Below are 20,403 nucleotides of genomic sequence, written 5' to 3'. Positions count from 1 at the left end.
AACTATTTACTCAATGGACACTATTGTCAAAATATTCGAAATTTATTACTTTTGTTGCCAAGTAAAAGCAATTTACTCAAACTCACAACTTGAAATATATGTTACAACTAATATATATAGTATATGGGATATATATAATATTTTTTTATACTTTTTTCTCTTCCTCTTCTTTCTTAAAAAAACAGAAAAAAGAAAAATCACGACATGTTCATCTACATAACTGTCCAAGCAACCGCAGTTTTATTATTTTATAAAAATTACTCTTTCTTAGTATTCATTTTTCCATCTCATTCATCTCATTAAAACGTTAATTTAATTAATTAATTTTAATAAGTTAATTAAAAATGAGAAGCGTAGCGATTGAAAACATTTGTTTTCACATAAAAATTAATTACTCGTAATCAGCATAAATATGACTAACATCGATATGGGAATTCTTTCTTCATCATTTCTTTTAAATTGTTTTAATTGCGAACGAATAGTTTATTGTAACAACTACATCTAGTCTACAAGATATAAAAATTTTTATGTTACGAATTTACCAAATGAAGCTTCTAGTAAAGTAAGTAATTTTTTTAACAACTTTAACCTAAGAACCAATAAAAGGCATTAAATACGAATTAAACGAAAAATACGAATTAAATGCGAAACAAATTAGAAACCTTTTGACTTAAATCGTTGATACTTTTTAACTCCTATATCTAGTTTTTGTCTTAAAAATTCATAACTCTTTTGCATTTTATCTAAATTGTAAGTTATTACAACATATATAATCATAATTGTCCTATTAATTATTTCAATTGAATATACTTTGATCTTAAGGCCTTGTTTGAGATGAAAAAGCAAGGGCAAACGTTTGTGACACAGGCATAGATTAAAATTATAATTAATTAATGTATACAAAATTATAGCTAAAGTGATATAATTATAATTAAAGATAAACAAATGAGATACATAAGATAAAATTCAAACTTTTTTGTCTCCGGTTTTAACTTAGTCCTAGTTTCCATATTACATGTAGTTTAAAGAACTTGTACCCCCTTCGTTCAACTTCTTGAAGATGGATGTTTCAAACTTATGGCTAGTTTTGTGATTTTAGAAAAAATCGGAATCATAGAAAAAGCGAAATAGTAACGTTTCATTTCCCCAAAAAGTTGCATGCAGGTTTTTTTAGGTTGCTAGAAACGAATATCCAATTCTTTCTTAGTTAAAATGTCTACTGTACTTCTTAATATTATTGTTTTATCAGCTTACTGACAACAAAGGTCATGTATGTCATGTTTTTCGACTTAACATCACAAATGAATGTTTCATAAAAATCAATTCTCCCATGTCACTTAGCTTTTATTTGAAATCAACGTACAGAAATAATTTCATTTATTACTTAAGACAGATCCGTGACTTTACAATTTTCCTACTTTAACACTTATAAAATGCAATGTTTGAATTTTTATCCAAATGAAATTACACTAATTAATATTTAAGTCTATGTATAAACCATAAAGCACTTATAAATCCTGGAAGAGGAATGCTTAGAAATTCCGATATAATAAGTACGCCACATGATTGAGATTGAATCCTCGAAATTAATTCATGGAATGAAGGATTTCCATATAAAATAATGTTAAATATTATATCTATTCTGTGTGTGTGTTTGTTACTACTTACCATATTTACGAGTTTAGGTCGTTTTGGGCATTTTGTAGATTTGATTTTCATTGATTATTGTAATAAACGAGGATTATATCCGCGTATCAAGTAAGAAAAATAGTGTAAACAAAAAATCAAAATAATATAAATTAAGGTGATTAATTAAGTAAAGTCTAATTAGAAAAATAGGCAAATTATAACTCTCGTGAAAATTTGTAGCGGAGTGGCCGGAAGTATGGAAAGCTAAGTCTTGGTGGGATCTTCAGATTGGTCAGGTGACGTGTACTTGCATGTTAGCCAGTTGGTTTACAAGTTTGGTTTCCTTCTATTTTTTAAACCTCAAATGTGCACTACCTTTAAAACTATTTAGCACTTCGCTTCCCTCTATGCTTATGTTTTTCAACGTTTAATATATCGCGTTTCCAAAGAACATGTCCGGTCTGTATGTTGGCTGAAAGCATTAGACTCAGTTTGTCATATGACAAAGTACAAATTCTTTTTACCTCAGTTTTTCCCATTTTTGAGTTGAATAAATAAAAGGGCAATGGATGTGTCTATTATCTTCCGTCTATTATCTTCTTATGGCCTGCTGAAAGATAGGCATGTTTGTGTTTTCCACCTGGGCGTGGTTTCTACGCTTCATCTTTTTTCATTCTTTATTTGCCCATCCTTTTGTGCAGTTCCACTTTCAGCATACAGTTTTAATATCATGACAGGGTGTTACCGAATTTGAAGACTTTTTGACTTGTTTTTCTTGTTGCCTGTGTGAGCTGGTAAAGACTTGTGAATTGATAATAAAGTAGATGGACTTTTGTTACAAAAGTTTCATTAGCATTCATTTTAAAGGAGATTTTCCCCTTTGAATTTTTTGACAGGCCCTAATGGAATTTATAATATTCAGCCATTAATCATTCATATTTCATTTACAGATTAAGACTTTTCTGGCTTTATTTATCGTTTATTTAATTGTGTCTAAATCTTTCTATCACTCCGTACCGTTTTTAACATTAGAACATATTGCGTTTGTTATGAATTACGATAATGGATGATTAAGTTTAACTTGGTATTGAGCGTTTACTTTTCCCTTTGTGTAATATTTTATGATATACGTATTTTTTAATGTTGCTAGTCTGTTTGCCGTGCGACTTAATTCCATCGACCATTGTTGCAACTCATAATGGTATTATCTTTTTCACCCTTCGAGTAAACTTCTTTTTTGTAACCTTAACCTATTACAATAAAATACGAGGTCAGAGCCGATACAGTTACATGCTGGAAAGGAGCTCGGATTGGAAGGGGACCTCTCACATAAATTGCCCTATAAGTCCTTCCATACCATTTTCCTCCGATAAGTTCACCTCGTGCAAGACCTACAATTGTACGAGTTCAATTGTCAGAAAAGTGTTTACAACTGTTTAATTGGGTCAAAGGAGAAACGGACATGTTGAGAATAATTTTCGAGGTTTGTTAATTGATGTCAAATTGAATCTTTAGGAAAATTAAAATTGTCAGCTTATGTAATCGGAAGGTCTGGAAGCACTTGGAACTTATGGATGATCTTTTTCCTAAGATGACTTTTATACTCTAAATGTTCGAATTCGCACGTAATAAACAAAGTGTGCAAACTCGGTTTTCTTTTGAAAGGGGGTTGCATGGACAAATTGCCTCCCTTAATTCTCCAAATGACTTATCTCTCTGGACCTTTTTTTCACCCTTTCACGACTAATGCGAAACCTTCAATCTCAAGGCCTAGGAGGAGAGGACCTATTAACCCACAAAAGGAACTATTTACTCAATGGACACTATTGTCAAAATATTCGAAATTTATTACTTTTGTTGCCAAGTAAAAGCAATTTACTCAAACTCACAACTTGAAATATATGTTACAACTTAGCTTTTATCAAGTAAATCTTTTGAAGTGGTAATGTTATAGTCAAAGTTATAGCCCCGAAAGATCGACATAAGATCTGAATGTTTTTATTCCTAAAAAATTTAATTTCAAATTGCAAAAGGTTGTCGAATATGAACATCTATTTACAATAGTGAAACCTGTGGCATTTAACCGAAAAATTGATGTAAAATAAGTCTGTAAAGTTTTTTCAATTATTCGATTTTGTTACTCTTGTCTTTTGAAGCAAGCTTTATTTAATCATTAATGTTTACCCACCCAAAAATTTATTAATTAAAGTTTTTAGATTTGTCTGTTTGAGTCAAAGTTCGTATTTTTACAGGTATTTTGATAAATTAAAATGGAGAAAAAATGTGCATTTTTGACCGTTAATAATCGAACGCAAAGACAAAACAGTAGCTCATACTGATATGAGAATTTGCGTATGTCTCATTTAGGGAAAGCACCGTCTTTTGCAGTTTGCGTTTGATTGAGGTAACATGCTTTGTGACATATATCCCACATTTGACGATATGAGACATCACAGATATACTTAACGTAACTTATGCAAGCTTTTGAACGCATCAGAATACAGCTGGATTTGTTTATAGGAGATAACACTTGTTGAATGAGGAATTTTATGGAATTGCATCTCCATCAGATTTCCGCCTAAAATGCAATTTAAATTACCTATTTTTGAAAATATTATTAATTGAGGATGAAAAGTATGTGCTTTACGACAATGTTCAGGAATAAATATATTGAGATACACGCAGCGACTCAACGTTCACAACTACGAGGCTGCTACGGTGTATGCCTGTTATTGAACTTTCATGTTTTTATAATTATTTTTCATATTTATTCCTTGTTGCGTAAAATTCTATTAAAGGGAAAACTTGTCTCTAGTGAAACACATGAAGAAGGTCATCACTCGAAAACCTGACAAGTTCTGGGAAGATTGAACTACAAAACTACATGGTAGATAACAACAGTTGGTGATTTGATTCATAAATTGGTGATTAAATACGTTTCCAGGTATCTTAAATTTTCATTGAATTAGTCATACAAAAAATCTGCTGATAAAATAAATTGGTTTTACATAGAACAAGATTAAAGTTGGTCGATAAAAACAAGGTTCATTTTGTTCCAAAATTGTAATGTGAACTACAATGTATTGTAATAATTTTAGTATATTTGTTAGTTTAAAAAATTATAATTTTTCAAAATTATAGCGATCATTTGGAGGTCTTGAGATGCGGTCTGGTGTGACGTAGGTTTTAGAAAAACATTTGCCTTATCGTGCCAACGTTTGGATCTTTATTGAGATCATCCTCAGGGCCTGGGATTTATAAACATTGTTTAAATTTTACAAATACATATAGGATGTGAAAAAACATGAATTTATACAATGCTAGAATATTTTAGATAAAAGAATGAAATTATACAATGCTAGAATATTTTACATACAAAATGAATTTATACAATGCTAGAAAATTTTAGATTCTATCAAAGTATTTGTACTCACTCAAAGTGTTTGTTTTCCGTGTACATGTGTCATTCTTTTATGTAGTGTTGAGAGTGCCAATGAGATATTGCTGTTATGTATATATATCTAGGATATATATATATATATATATACGTCGGATTTTGAACGGGAGGAAGTCGGGATAGAAAGACATTTTTATATGAGTCGGCTTCTTTGTGGCTAAAGGGAAAAACGTGGGTTGGCCTGGTTTTCTTTTCAGGATTATATACACGGGGATAATTAGGAAATGGAAAGGAAAATTGTTGAAGAATTAGATTATGTAGAAATGTTTGATATGTGGAATGTGATGATTGTTTTATATGCTATATTATATGTTTCATGTGATGTGATATGTACGTTATTGATATTTTTTTACCTATAATTTTCTAGCATTGTATACATTCAATTTTCCCACATCTTACATGTATTTGTAAAATTTAAACAATGTTTACAAATCCCATGCTCTGAAGATGATCTCAATAAAGATTGAAACGTTAGCACGATAAAGAAAATATTTATCTAAAACCGGCGTAACACCAGACCGCATCTCACGACCTCCAAATAATCATTAAGTAACGGTCACTAAACACCCCACATTATTTTCGCGAATACCCTTCACACAAGCAACTCGTCTCACGCAATATTAGTGACACTACTCATTAATAATTTATTTTTTTAAAAATCGGGACCTGACCCAAATAAATTAAAGAGTAACCTCATGAAATAAGTGTAGAAAAAAAAGTGAACAGTGGCATATTTATCTCCTTGCCATTAACAATAATTTAAAAAAAAATGTGCCTTCGATAACGTTGGGTAAAAGCTCTTTCTCTCTTCATTCCGTGTCTCAACCAGCTCTGTCGAAGCCTGCGATTAGGGGATTAGCTTGTCCTAACCAAAAGGATAATCCTTGTTTTTAAAAAATTATTGTTATAAGATAGATAGTTGTTTTAGTTTATAGTGTAACAAAAAAAAAATTGTTGTCATTCGTGGTAAGAGTCTACGTTTATCTGATCTCAACAAAGCAGTTTTCCTATTAGCTTTTTTAAATTAAATTTTGATTACATGAGTTTCTTATCTTTTGTAGTGTGTTTGCTCAATCTTTTTTCAATTCTCGTTTAGTATTGTTTTACGTAGTCAGTCTGTATTATCCCGTTTGATCCACCTATTTTTTATTATTTGTTTTTTGATTGTGCAAGGTCTCATCAATTTGGCAAAAGATAAAGAAAGAGCCAAAGCCTTGCTAATTCACTGGGCAGTGAATCGTTCACCTTTCTGTTTTGCCTCAACGGACCCGTCTCTTATCATATCCAACTTATCAAAAAGTCATTGAATTATACACTCCGACGAATTCAACCAAGATTGCAAATAAAGATAGAAAGACGAATCTGGATTTTATTTTGTATTGTTATTAATTTTTTGATCACTATTGCACAACATTTAATATTTCAATATTATTTTTTAATATTTGCTTTAGTTTCCATTGGTATTTCAATCATTTGAAATATTTTTCATATTACGGTAAAAGCTTTTATAATTATTCAGAAATCGTGAGATGTGGTCTGGTGTGATATAGGTTTCAGAAAAACATTTTTTTATCGTGGCAACGTTTTGATCTTTATTGAGATCATCTTCTGGGCTCAAAGTGTTAGGTTTCTGCGTAAGTCTGCCATTCTTGCGTGTCGTGTTGAGAGTGCCCTCGTGTGAGACAAGCTTTCAGGACTTTTTTTTTTAATTTTCCAGCCAAATGTAATCTAGTTCTCAGTTACTAGAGCCTGCCACGATTGTGATCAAAATCCTTTAACGTCTGTAATCCAACCCAAAGCAACAATGGGATTTTTTTTTTCAAAAATACCGGAAGCTGGCGTGGTTGACCTCTGTAGTTGGGCAATCTCGTAAATAAAAAAATATTTTTGTGGTAGCCGCGGCCGGTGGCTGATAAAGTTAAGGTGTTGAACATGGCGACTCGTCTATATAATATCCCGGGTTCGAATCCTCAGCAGCCTTCAAATCAAAATAAACAACCACGAACACATCCGTTGTTTTGAACTCCAGAACATCTCTCCAAATAAAATTCAAAACCTCTTACATTAAGCAACAAACGTCATTTCATCAATTTGTCAAATGCTGACGTCAATGAATCACTGCTCAAAAATGAATAGGGATATTTCCATTTTTGTAGAATTTACTTTTCCTAGCATTTTTATTTTAATTGCATTAAAATTTATTAGAAGCTACTATGTTTTTTATTTTGTACTTTTGCACTCTCAACACGACACGCAAGAATGGCACAATTACGCCCAATTACACTTTGAGCCCTGAAGATGATCTCAATAAAGATCGAAACGTGGGCACGATAAAATAAATTTTTTTCTGAAATCTACATCACACCTGACCGCATCTCACGATTTCTGAATAATCATCTAACGGTCACTAATCACCACACAAAGCTTTTATAATTTAATTTTATTGTCTCACTTTTTTCATTGTATGTTTATATTTTGCATATCTAGTAAAAAAAAAACCGCTGTGCAATAGTTTTACTTGTTATTTTTGGGTTGTCAGTGTTAATCAGTTATAAGAGACAGGAGTTAAACAGTACCGACACCTTTTAGTCAGCTCCCAATGGGTTTTGTCGAGATTTTTTTTGTATGTTTTCTTTCTATGCCTGTGTTGAATGTGTTGGTGACTTTTCCGATGGGCTAGCACGAAAACGGTCCCTGGGACAAAAGATGTTTTCAATCAAAGCAAGATCGGACGCTGGTAAATGTTGACTCCGAGCTATTGTCTATTTAAACCCCAAGGGAAAGTTTTTTTATGTTTTATGGATAAACTGTATCGGCTGGATGTTATTGTCGGGAGCCCTTCATAGTCATCACTTTACGATGGGAAATTATTTTCTCTTTTGATTTTAATTTAACATCCAGCCATTATTTGAAAAAAGGCTTATTCGTTGAATATTTCTAAAAATGGGATTGACTTTCGATTGAATTAATGTAAAACAAACATTTGAGCATTATCGCCAATTTCAACTGGTGGATAACAATGCATTGTTTACATTCTAGTTGTTAAACGTATTAAATATCGGAACCGTAACAATTTACTTTCAATCAAATGCATTTCATAATAATTTCTATTTTTTTTAAATAAACTTTATTTACATGCTCCAATATTTTACTACGTGATTAATACGATAAACCCAAAGAATTAATTGTCCATAACACTATATGTCACACTCCACTACAAATTGTCAGTCAATAGAGTTGACGTATGAAGAAGTATTCTCGGTAGTGACTAATAAGAAAATCCAATGGTGGTGCCCAGGTTCCGCGCTAATTATGACCTTTCGCTGAATCGATAATCTTTGGGTCTCAAAATGATAGCGTTTGTTGATTGTGGGCTCCCATGTTTGTCCTTCTTGGGTTTTACATTCATATGTCGGGTCGTCAATACGATAGAACTGTTTTTCCATGTCCAGTATGTCCTTGGGTGGCATCCTGACTTAGTTTGCATTCATTATTCAGACGGGGAGCAACCATCGGTAAGAATCTTTTGATTTCCTTTACAGGCTTCATTCTTTTTTCCATACTTTCAAGTTGTTATCTTTTATTTTAACAGGGCGTAAATAATTGGTAGTTGATGGAAGTTTGTTTCTTATGTGCCAGTTTCTGCAATTTTTGCTAATACGTCACCTTCTTCATTCTCTTGGTGTCCATGATGAGGTTTTATCTATTTGATACATATACTCAATGCAAATGTACATTTGAAGCAACTAGCTTGATTTATTTTTTGCTCAACCATTGGAATGTGGTTTAGATGTTCTTGGTTCAAATACAATGAACTAGACTGTGTCCTAACTGCGGTTTTCCCGAATTTGGCCCTTATCATCCAAGCTTGTTCACATTGTGTTGTTTTTGTGATGTCTTGACCCACTCTGGTGCTGCTTAAAAGAGAAGGCAGAATCGCTTCCTTGTAAATATTTTCCAAGGCATCGCTTCCCAACCCAACACTCATTGGCCGATCTGTTAAGTAAATTAATTAGCTGGAAGGCCTTTTCGTAATCATTTCCTCATCGTATTGTATCAGCAAGACAGTATCTAATTTAATAACAATGACTTGATCATTTTAATCCATGGTTTTCTACAATAGCTAAATCACCGTTGAGTAGAACCACCAAGAAATTAGAATTTTCTTGAACTAGATAGCTTAGAAATATTCACTTTCAAATAAAAGTAACCGGTAAGACATACTAACATCGGTCGGGACGTGGTTATCAAGGGAGCAACTTTGTTTCATTTCATTTTACTACATACTTTTTTTTTAAATTTATTTGTCACCTGTCGATGATAGTATACTATACAAATATGTACACATTATTAATATATCACACAGCACAACACTAGCACTAATGCCAGCACTGCATCGGTAGAACACATGCTTTGAAGAGCCAGCCATTGCTGGCACTCAGTGCGTGTGATTAGGGGCCAAGGAGGTCTCGAAGCCATCGTCGGTTGAGGCAACGTGGTGGTTTGTCAGGATGGGAATGAGTGGGGATGGCTCGAGCAGTATGGTTAGGATGGTTCAAAAGGTTGTTTGGAAAGTTTGGAATCTTGACCGGATTAGTTCGTAGACAAAAGGAATGTTAAGGTCTTTGTGGATAGTGAGGTTAATGACATAATAAGGTGCTTTGTCACTTTGTCTAAGGACTTTCGATTGGAAGGACTGGACGCGCTGGGTATTGAAAGGCGCCAAGCCGTTCGAGGATAGGATTGTGGTAATGGTAGGTCAGCAGTATAAATGATATATAGGATAGGACCAAGGATAATACCTTGCGGTACACCGTCCTGTATCTGTTTGACTTCCGAGAATCCATTGCCGCACCTCACTCTGAAACAGCGGTCAGTTAGGTAGGATTTCAATAAAAGGTAATAATGAGAGGGTAGGAAGCGCTTAAGTTTAAAAAGTTTGCCTGGATGCCAAACCCTGTCGAAATCCTGTTTGCTCTAAAAACGCGCCCAGACAATACTCTTTTTTTTTCTAGGGCCGATGAGATGGTGTCGACTACTCTACAACAAGTTGGGTAGTGCAATGTTGAGGACGGAAACCGAATTGGTAACGGGGAATGATTTTATAGATGTGAGGATTGGTGTGAAGCGTTTTAAACGGAGTCGTTCTAGGATTTTGGACATTGCGAACCTGGAAGCAGGCTCATAGGTCTGTAGGAAGAGATGATTTGTGAGCTTTAGGGATGAGAATAATGACGGAATATTTCCGTAGGAGAGGGAAGTGAGTGGCTCGTAGGATTGCGTTATATATTGCTGTTAAAAATAGGACGGCCTTGTGTGGGAGATTTCACAGCATATTGGAGGTAATTAGGCCATAGCCAGCGGATTTTCTGCGTGGAGATTTGTGGAAACGGTATTTAACTTCAGAAGGATGAAAATGTTTTTGGAGGGAGATGGAGAGAAATTAGAACATACACTGCTAAAATACTCTACACACTTGAGCAATGTCCCATTAAAGCCGGCCTAACACGTTGTGTACATCCAGACGTACCAATAGCACAAATCGTGTACATAAATGAAAATAATGTAATTTAATGCGAAAATGTATCAAATAACTATGTATCAAAACTGCATTTTGGTTAACTCTACTTTACAAAGCCGTCTCCGGATCATACTCCTATTACCCAATAAATTGAAGGGGAAGAAGAGGAAGAAGAAGAAGAAGAAGGAGAGAGAGAGAGAGAGAGAGAGAGAGAGAGAGAGAGAGGAAGAAAAAAGGAGAAAGGGATAGTCTATCTATTTGTCAATGTATTGGTCTAATCTATCTATGTAACAGTATATTATATATATATATATATATATATATATATATATATCTGGCTGTTTGTTATAAATTTATCTCAATATATTCCCCTTTCTCCCTTTCACATTCTCTCACTTTCTACCTAATTTACTCTTTCTTACTATTCTTTCAATTTCCTGTCAACACAGGACGTCCACCCATTTTTAAATCCTTTTTTTCGTGTACACAGTTTGTCTCTCACTCTTTTATATCTCTTTATCTCTTTCCTCTATCTATCTCCATCTGTATCTATATATCTATCTTTATTTTCCCCTCTTTTACACCATCACTCTCTCTCCGTTTGTTATGTGTTTATGTGAATAGATGAGATTATAAGCCGATGTCCGTAACTTGGTAAATAAGTTAGGTGAGCCAGCATCCCATCCAAAGTGTAACAATAATTGGTACTTTACCAAATTAACCCAGAGCAACTAAACTTTACTAACTAGTGTTACTCCATAGCCTATCATTTGGCCTTGAATAATTTGAGATTAATAATTAAAAGTGATTTGTTTCGTTCATTGCTTCAAGCAGTTTAATTACAAATTATTGATTGAAAAGGAAAAGCGTTTTAATTCGTGAATGTAGTCATGGAAGATTGTCCCCTTGACATACATAAATGATGTGCAATAATAAACAAACTTTTAATTATATAAAGAAATATAGGAATGTCTTTTTAAATGAAAAAAAAAAAAAAAATTGCCTAGGTTATTTCTTTATTTCTTCTTGCGACTGATGTGATAAACCAGTTGTGTCATTCGTGTCAAGGAGGAAAATATAAATTTCAAACCCTGTTTACCTTTTAACAGCGGGGATTCTAGTTGGGCCTCAACCCTTTGAATTCTATAAAGATTGCCGTAGACAAAAGCGAACACTCTTCCATTTCTTTGGATGTAAAAACAGCGCTAAGAAAGGAAAATTTAATTCGCCGCCTAATTGATATTAAAGTTAATTGCCAAATTGTCTGCACAAGGCTTAATGAAATAACCAGTTTTCATTATAGGAAACGACATTATGGCGTTAATGAGTCATTATCACGTGCATTATAGACCCGGTTGAGGAAGGGATCGTAACCTCGCAGGGCCAACTCCGGATTACTTGCATTATCCTATTATCCAAACGCCATCAGATCGCTCTTTAGGTAGCCCAACCAGAAAACGATTTACAATCTTGCTAAAAGATAAAATTAAACGGATCCCCCCGAATTAGACAGAGATTAATTAAATATTTTGCTTTTTTTTACTGTAGAACACTTTTGTTGCTTTTTTCCTGAGTTTATTAATTTATTTGGTTTAAAGTAAGTCAATTCATTTTTAACTTTTGTTTTTTTATGTAATAGTGCTGAAAAATTGGTGGAAAAACTTAACTGTGAGGAGGTTCCATGTCAGACGTTTGTCTGTTTAAAATTCCAGATTATACTTGGTTCGTATTTGGGAAAGAGATTTTGTCAAAGTAATGAATGGGATATTTTTCAGTTTTGAGTAAAAACCTGAATGATGTGAGTCGTTCACCTTGATCCTCCATCGACTAAGCCAGGGTTCATGGAATGGTTCCGTAAGTTATGGATTGCTATGACTAGATCATTAGGAGAAAAAAGGATTACTGTATTTCAAGCAGAGGTTGTTTCTGGTGTGTGGGTAGGTCAGCCGTATAAGTTGTGAGTAGTGAAGGAGAAACTGTGCCCCTCTGCGGGATTCTGGATAAGACGAGGTATAAGTAGATTGAGGACAAAAATGTTCAATATTGAGTAACAACTTTGAATAATCTCAGGTGAGAGAGATTATTATATAAAAATTCATATTTTTATTTGAAATACTGTTTGAGTCGGTAGAAAGAGGTAATATCGTAAGACAGACTTCACTTTTATATATTTAGAAACAATTTATTTGGATATAATTATTCTGTATAAGTGATAAATTGAGGATCCTGACTTGGTCAAGAAACAAATATACGAAATACTTTTTAAAAGGATAGTTCCTACTCACAGTAACTAATTAATTAGTAATTTTCGGTAAGTTTTTGCTTTATGAGTTTAGTGCATTCTTCAGCGGGGATATTTGTGAATAAATTAGTAACATCAAATGATACTAAAACACAGTTGTTGGGCATATTGATGTTATTTAATTCTTTTATCAGTTCTAAAGAATTGTTGATACCGAATGTAGGTTTGAATTTGGTCTGGGTTTTAATTATTNAAGTATTGAACACCACACTCACTCCATCATTTATCATTTCTACAAATATACGAAATTTTGTTCCAACCTTTTAAGATATTGAAACTTACCTCATAAAAAATAAACCGTTGATTTTCCCAATCGTAGGCAATTATTAAAATTATAATATTTAGAAATATGAACAGTAGGATTCCTGTATTTTATTCGAGGTTTCTTTATTCTTCTCAGTTTTACTGTTAAAACATCTTGTTGACAACGGTGTTTTGTTTAATAAAAAATTGAAAAGCTAGGGAGAAATAAACGTAGAAAGAGAAAGTGCGAGAAAGGTAAAAATGTACGCTTTTGTTTTTTAGTCGAGATTTTGAAGAATCAACATGACCTAATAAATTGTATTTGTTAACGCGAAATACATTTTGTTTATTTTTATCGATAATCCTTGATCTCTTTACCTTACCCCCGTCCATAATTTTACTTCAGTATTGCTCTCCCAGTTTTTCCCTAACAACCTTCTCTTCAATTTTCCTCTCACGATTTCTCTAAACCTCTCGTATCGTTTGAAACGGTTCATTTTTATTTTATTTCAGAATATTACGTGGCTTGGTTTCATTTAATTTAAAATTGCAAGAAAGCTGTCGTTATTACGCTGGACCACGCCGAGCTGTACAGGATTCGGGCCTGAAATTATAAGGCTGCGTTTACAAGTCAGAGAGTGGCTTTTTGTACTCTTGGCAAGTCTTATTTTCCAAATTAATTATTATTTGATTATATTATTACGTCACTTTATTTTTATTTTCTTTTGGTCATTTGTGCAAACAAGTGCCGCAATAGTATTTCTCAATCAACTTACGTATGAAGCAATAGTAAATGAGAGAATGCAATGAGTAAGTGAAAAAATAAGTGAAGAGGGAAAGGGAAATTAATCTTTTCCCTTTTCTTAATTTATTGAATGAACGAATTGAATTTATAGAAACATACACATTGCTATGTCTCATGGAAGGAAGGTTAAAAAGTGATAGAACAAGAGAGAGATAGAATGAGATAGATAGATAGATAGGTAGGTAGGTAGGTACGTAGGTAGGTACGTAGGTAGGTAGGTAGGCAGGCAGGCAGGCAGGCAGGCAGGCAGGGAGTTAGGTAGGTAGGCAGGCAGGTAGGCAGGCAGGCAGGCAGGCAGGCAGGCTGGCAGGCCGTCAGGCAGAGAGAGAAAGAGAGAGAGTGTGAGGGTGAAAAAAAGAGCTAGTGGGAGATTAATCGGAAGCAATGGAAAGAAATTTCTTGGAAGCAAGGTTGAGAAGTGAAAGAACAAGAGAGAGATAGAATGAGATAGATAAATAAATAGAGGGAGAGAGAGAGTATGAGAGAGAGAGAGAAAGAGAGAGAGTGAGAGAGAGTGAGAGAGTGAGAGTGTGAGAGATAGATATATAGATAGATAGATAGATAGATAGAAAGACAGAGAAAGAAAGAGAGAGAGAGAGAGAAAGAGAGAGAGAGAGAGAGAAAGGGAGAGAGTGAGGGAGAGAGAGACAGAGTCATAGACAGACAGACAGAAAAGATTGAAGTACGATTCATTGATAATTATAAAAGTGTGATCAAAACGGAAAAAGTACTTTTAAACAATGGGTAAAGGGTTGGAGAAGAGAACATGTAAATGAGTGAGAGAGTGCGTCGTTACATATATTAACATGTTGGAGTCGTGAGGAACAGACAAGATTAAGTTTAGAAAAACCCCTTTTTCATTTTTTGGTCGACGTTTCGATTTTTATTCGGGTGATCTTCAGGTTTTGGGTGAATTACAAAAGTTATGTTCATTGGAAAAAATACAATACACACGTAAATCTCAATTTTATATTATCGATATGTATTTTTCTGATAATTCTTAATAATGAAACCGTGCCGAGTTCGACAATACTGGCTATCAAGTCACAATATCCGGAATACCGCGTGCATTAAATAGATGGAAGAACAACAGCGTTCTCTACAAAAACTAATCTCTTGTGCAAACTAATCCGAGTTAATGAACGAACTTTAGGACCAAAGACAAACTTTCGGGTTCCCTTTACAAGCCGGTCTCTGTTCAAGAAGCGGGCCTTCCAAAAAGTAAACGTAAACCATTAAATATCGGATCATCGACCTTAATACGGTCCAATCTCCCAAATAAGGTGTTCACTTTTAAATTTAATTAATTTTTTACGTACATTCATTTAAAAAATCAGACTTTTTAATACAAAAATAAAATTAAATGGTTCTTAAATCATCATCTTCGATAAATTTACAAAAAGTAAATTATATCTACACATTTCTCATGATGAACCTGTAATTTTGTTGTTTTCGAACATCTTTCGGCTATTTATCTTTGCTGCGTTGGATGTGTTTTTCTCTAAAAGTTCATTTTTTTCATCATGTTCCATGTACAGCACTATGTGAAATGAACTGTCTTACATCAATCATTGGACAAGAAATAATAGAACATTGACAAGGATATAAGCAATTGTCATGACTAGCCGACATTTTCAATAGGAAATCTTTTAAAAGGTGAGATATTTTCTGGTCGTATAATTGTTGGGGGCCATTCTGAAGATCTCAAGTTTGTCCGGCTAGAAAGAGGATGCCATTTTCTAAAAGAAGACGATGAACCGTCTGGGCAGAATCCCGCTCACAGAAACCGATATCTTGATGTATCCAATTAGGATATTCCTATTGCTAACTCTGACGTTTTGGTAACTCCGACGTTTTTTAAGCTTCTTGTTAACGTGGTGAGAATTTGTGAGATTCTTTTGAGGTAATCCATCACTGAAGAAAACTGGAAGCCAAAACGCGTCTGACAAACCAACCCCGCGAGAATAGACATACCAAGACGATCGGTAAGGATCAAATCAAAGGGTCATCACACCTCAGGCCATAGGACAAAATATCACGAAATAAATACAACATAAATAATGCTTGTCAACAATTCAATCGCATCGTGAGGTCATCTCCTAACTTTTGAGAAGAAATGATATCGTGCATATCTGATTAAAGGAGATAAATCCATAGTACTTGTTATTGATCTTGCGACTGAATCCATAGTGAATCAGAGAGAGAGACTAAAAGAGATGATTGAGGGCAGTGTGTGAATATAGAACATTAAGATAAAGAAATTGATAAATAGATAGGTAGGAAACGATAACAGTAGAATGAGAAAAGGAAAATGAGTGAAAAAGGAGAAAAAAAGATTGAGAAATAGATATATAGTGACAAATAGATAAATAGCGAGATAGATAGAAATAAATAGAGAGATACATAACGAAAAAGAGAGTGAGAGGGGGGAAAAGATTGTTCCAGAGAGAGATAGACATATACATTGATAGATAAATAAATACATAGATAGATAAAAATAAAGAGAGAGTGATAGGGAAAAAGATTGACAAAGGAGAAAGAAAGTATAGAGATGTAACGTTAGGCAGATAGATTGATAGACAAATTAACAGATAGCAGATATGGTTAAACAGAGAAATAGATAAGGGATAGAGAGAGAGATAGAGAGTGAGAGAGAAAGAACAAGTGGATGGATATCCTTGTTAAATTTTTTTTGAAAATTTATACCTTAAACCTATTCAACTTTTTGTCATAACAAAGACTATGGAAGAACAACCAACACCGACGCATCCTACAAAACCATCATGGATGAACCAATTAAATTTTAATCTCGTGAATAAGTCTGTTTGTTCCTTTTTAAGGTTTTGCTGTGAAAGAGTAAATAATTAAAACAACTAAAAAACGAGGTTTTTGTTTCTGAAATTATAATAGTGCTAAAAATTTTCTTTTTACTTTCGGCATAATTACTTAGAAAGTTAACAAACAGAAAGTACGATAATTGCCAGTACAAGTTGTTGAATTTGTTTTTCTATATAGCCATTATATTTTATTTCGTTTACTCGGAAAACTAATCTATCTGCAACGGTAGCATTATAAATTTCAATAGATAAACCAAAATTGAGAAACACAGTAGCCATTTTGATTAATGAATCAATTAAAATGCAATCCTCTTAAGCCGGTATGCTCATTATTTAAGAGTTGATATTAAAAATTTAAAATTGACACAAGAGCATAACTTACTCTGAATTGTACTATTACCCATTTATTTTTGATGTTTGCACGATAATAGTAATTCTTTTATTTTTTACTGAACAATGAAAATATATCTTTAGCTTGAAAGCTATTTACCAGGGCTGTTCAAATCAAATAAAAATTGAAATTCAATTTTAAAGTATAAAATATTGGAAAGATATTGAAAGATTTATACATTAAGATGTTAATATACCTGTAAATACGATTATGAGTCTACTATAATGTGAATAATAATAATTTGATATAGTTACTTCATTACATAAAACATCAGACATACATGTGTTTTGTCTTCCTTCGTAGTATTTTCAATGAGTTTTCATGGCCTGGATATAGCAAAGTGAGACGTTAATGTGCCAGGCTGGCCAATGCTGGAGAGGGACCATGTGCTTGACACTGGCAACTTTCCCACTTCCACCCCGTTCTTGAGACCTTAGCGAGGATGTCCCCTGGTTATGATTTATCAGCCAACTTCAACGGGTCCGAAAGGGAAACCGACTTTAACGGCCACCATTACCGGGATGGAGTCGAAAACTGCAACATCGACTCCTATTTAGCCCTCGGCCTCGCTGCTGAATAGCCACCGCACCGACTTACAATTCACGCCTCCTCACGTTTACAAGCTGGCAAAACTGCGGCCCATGCAAATATACGCCGGTGGAAGATTAGTTTCTACGGTTGGAATAGTTTCTCTGGCAACAGTTTGAATTTAACACAGCATCACCGCATAAAAGCAATTTAAGTAACATATAAGTTATAAATGCAGACAACTTTTATGTAAAATACCATCAGGATGAGAGAGAAAATAACTGCTTCTTGATTAAGCATTCAAAGATTATTATATACTTGTACTTCCCAATTAACTTACAAATGAAGCAAGGGAAAGAGTATTAGAGAGATTAATTGATTGATATGTTAGATATGCAAAGTTAGGCCTCGTGAACCTTTTTAATATCTAACAAGGATATAATTAATGTACATACTTATTTTAATAGATTGTATATGTTTTTACAATGTGATTTTAAATAATATTAACTTATTTTTCACTGCCTGAACAATATAAAATAAAATTTATGATATACGCAGAAAAGAAAAACAATTAAACACTAAATATAAATTCTTTAAAAAAATTGTGCAAAAGAAGAAATTTTAAATTAAAAAAATTGTTGTTGAATTAAAAAATAAAAGATAGATAATTAAAAATCGAGAAGTTGATAAAATATAATAGAAAAACGTTTTGATTTTAGAATATAAAATATGACAATAATATATTTTCCAAGGAACACGTGGTATAATCTACGTACCACATAGGACATGTTTTTCCAAAATATTTAACTTATAGGCATTTTTAAATGGAGGTAATTTTTTTACATTTCTTAATTTCTGAAGGCAAATTATGAAGTAAGAAATGGCTTTTACAATCAATAAATTGCGGTATGGTTTTGTGTGATGCCTTTGAATAATGATTTTATCGGTTGTACCACTTAGGCTAATTTTTGTATGAAAATTAATTTATTATTACATGAATATTAATTTATTAGAAACAAAATGAGTTTCCTTTATTATCATAGTTCCAGTTCCTATTTTTCGAATTATTAATTCAATTTGATTTTGCCACACAACAAATAATGATATATGTATAACCCTAACGTTTTAAAGCATTTTTTCAGTTTTTAACTGATAGTCATCAATAAATAAGTTATTTAAAGAGAGAGGGAGGGAGAGAGAGAGAAAGAAAGAGAGAGAAAGAGAGAGAGAGAGTGAGAGAGAGAGAGATAGAGATAGATAGATAGATAGAGAGAGAGAGAGAGAGAGAGAGAGAGAGAGAGAGAAAGGGAAAGAGGGAGAGAATGAAAAGGGAAGAGTTAGAGGTATAGATAGATTGATAGGCAGATATNTTGATTATATATATAGAGAGAGAGAGAGAGAGAGAGAGAGTGAGAGAGAGAGAGAAAGATAGATTAGATAGATAGATAGATAGATAGATAGATAGATAGATAGAGAGAGAGAGAGAGAAAAAGATAGATAGATAGATAGATAGATAGATAGAGAGAGAAAGAGGGAGAGAATGAAAATGGAAGAGTTAGAGGTATAGATGGATTGATAGACAGATATATATAGATAGATAGATAGATGGATAGATAGATAGATAGATTAGATAGATAGATAGATAGATAGATAGATAGATAGATAGATAGATAGATAAATAGAGGGAGAGAGAGTGAGAGAGAGAGAGAGAGAGAGAGAGAGAAAGATAGAGATAGAGAGAGAGAGAGAACGAAATGGGAAGACATAGAGGTATGGATAGATAGATAATGAAAAGGGGAGAGATAGAGGTATAGATAGATAGATAGATAGATAGATAGATAGATAGATAGGTAGATAGATTGATGGACAGATAGATTAAATAGATAGATAGATAGATAGATAGATAGATAGATAGAGAGAGAGAGAGAAGAGAGAGAGAGAGAGAGAGAGAGAGAGAGAGAGAGAGAGAGAGAGAGAGAGAGAAATAGAGTGAGGGAGAACGAAATAGGAAGAGATAGAGGTATGGATATATAGATAATGAAAAGAGAAGAGATAGAGGTATAGATAGATAGATAGATAGATAGAGAGAGAGAGAGAGAGAGTGCGAGGGAGGGGGAGAGAGTGAGAGAGATAGGGAGGGAGTGAATAAGTGGCTAAAAAGTAAGACCGGGTAATATAAAACATCATATAGAGAGATTCCTAATTTAGAAAGATATCAAAATGATCAGCGTTCCTTGAATCATGAGTCGTTATAAGTATTCCATTGTATCGTCCTGACAATGTTGTCGCTATAAAATTGCATCATGTATAATTATTTTTTAGTGTAACACGATAGTTTTTTAATCAACATTTTTTAGTCCTCATTATACGTTCTTCGCCCCTAGCAACTGGATAATAAATTACAGAGAATATGTCAAATGCCAAAATAAATTAACGTAGCGTTTTAATTTACAAAAGTGAATATATTATGAAGGTGCCTTTATTAAAATATGTTTCTTGTCTAGGGTTTCAGGCTAAAGAGCATATTTGTGTATTATGAAAAAAAATTAAAATATCTTATTAAATGAAACTACGAAAGCACACGGTTATGTGTGTTTTTAATATGATCACACAATTAATAACGATCAAGACATGAAAAATAATTTTGAAAATTTGTTTTCGTTACGCTTGATAAACCGTGAAAAAGTTTA

At 33.3% G+C, this 20,403-nt stretch overlaps 1 protein-coding gene across 20 annotated transcripts in view; it reads left to right on the top strand.

Annotated features, from left to right (window-relative positions):
* The first annotated feature begins 8,362 nt into the window (after positions 1-8,362).
* Positions 8,363-20,403, top strand: part of LOC106667225 — a 36,278-nt gene continuing 24,237 nt past the window's right edge. For 7 of the 20 annotated variants that reach the window (XM_024230030.1, XM_024230018.1, XM_024230019.1 and 4 more), the window contains exon 1: positions 8,364-8,601. In XM_024230030.1, coding sequence (XP_024085798.1) covers positions 8,437-8,601 — 165 coding nt within the window. In that variant the 5' untranslated portion in view covers positions 8,364-8,436. Of the gene's footprint in view, positions 8,602-20,403 lie in introns of all 20 variants that reach the window. The other 13 variants (XM_024230031.1, XM_024230027.1, XM_024230024.1 and 10 more) reach the window with 4 other exon arrangements.

Source organism: Cimex lectularius, unplaced genomic scaffold (genome assembly GCF_000648675.2).
Source record: "Cimex lectularius strain Harlan isolate CLEC.00 unplaced genomic scaffold, Clec_2.1 scaffold392, whole genome shotgun sequence".
NCBI lineage: Eukaryota > Metazoa > Arthropoda > Insecta > Hemiptera > Cimicidae > Cimex > Cimex lectularius.
Note: the sequence above shows the minus strand (reverse complement) of the source record. Positions and strands in the feature narration are given on the sequence as shown.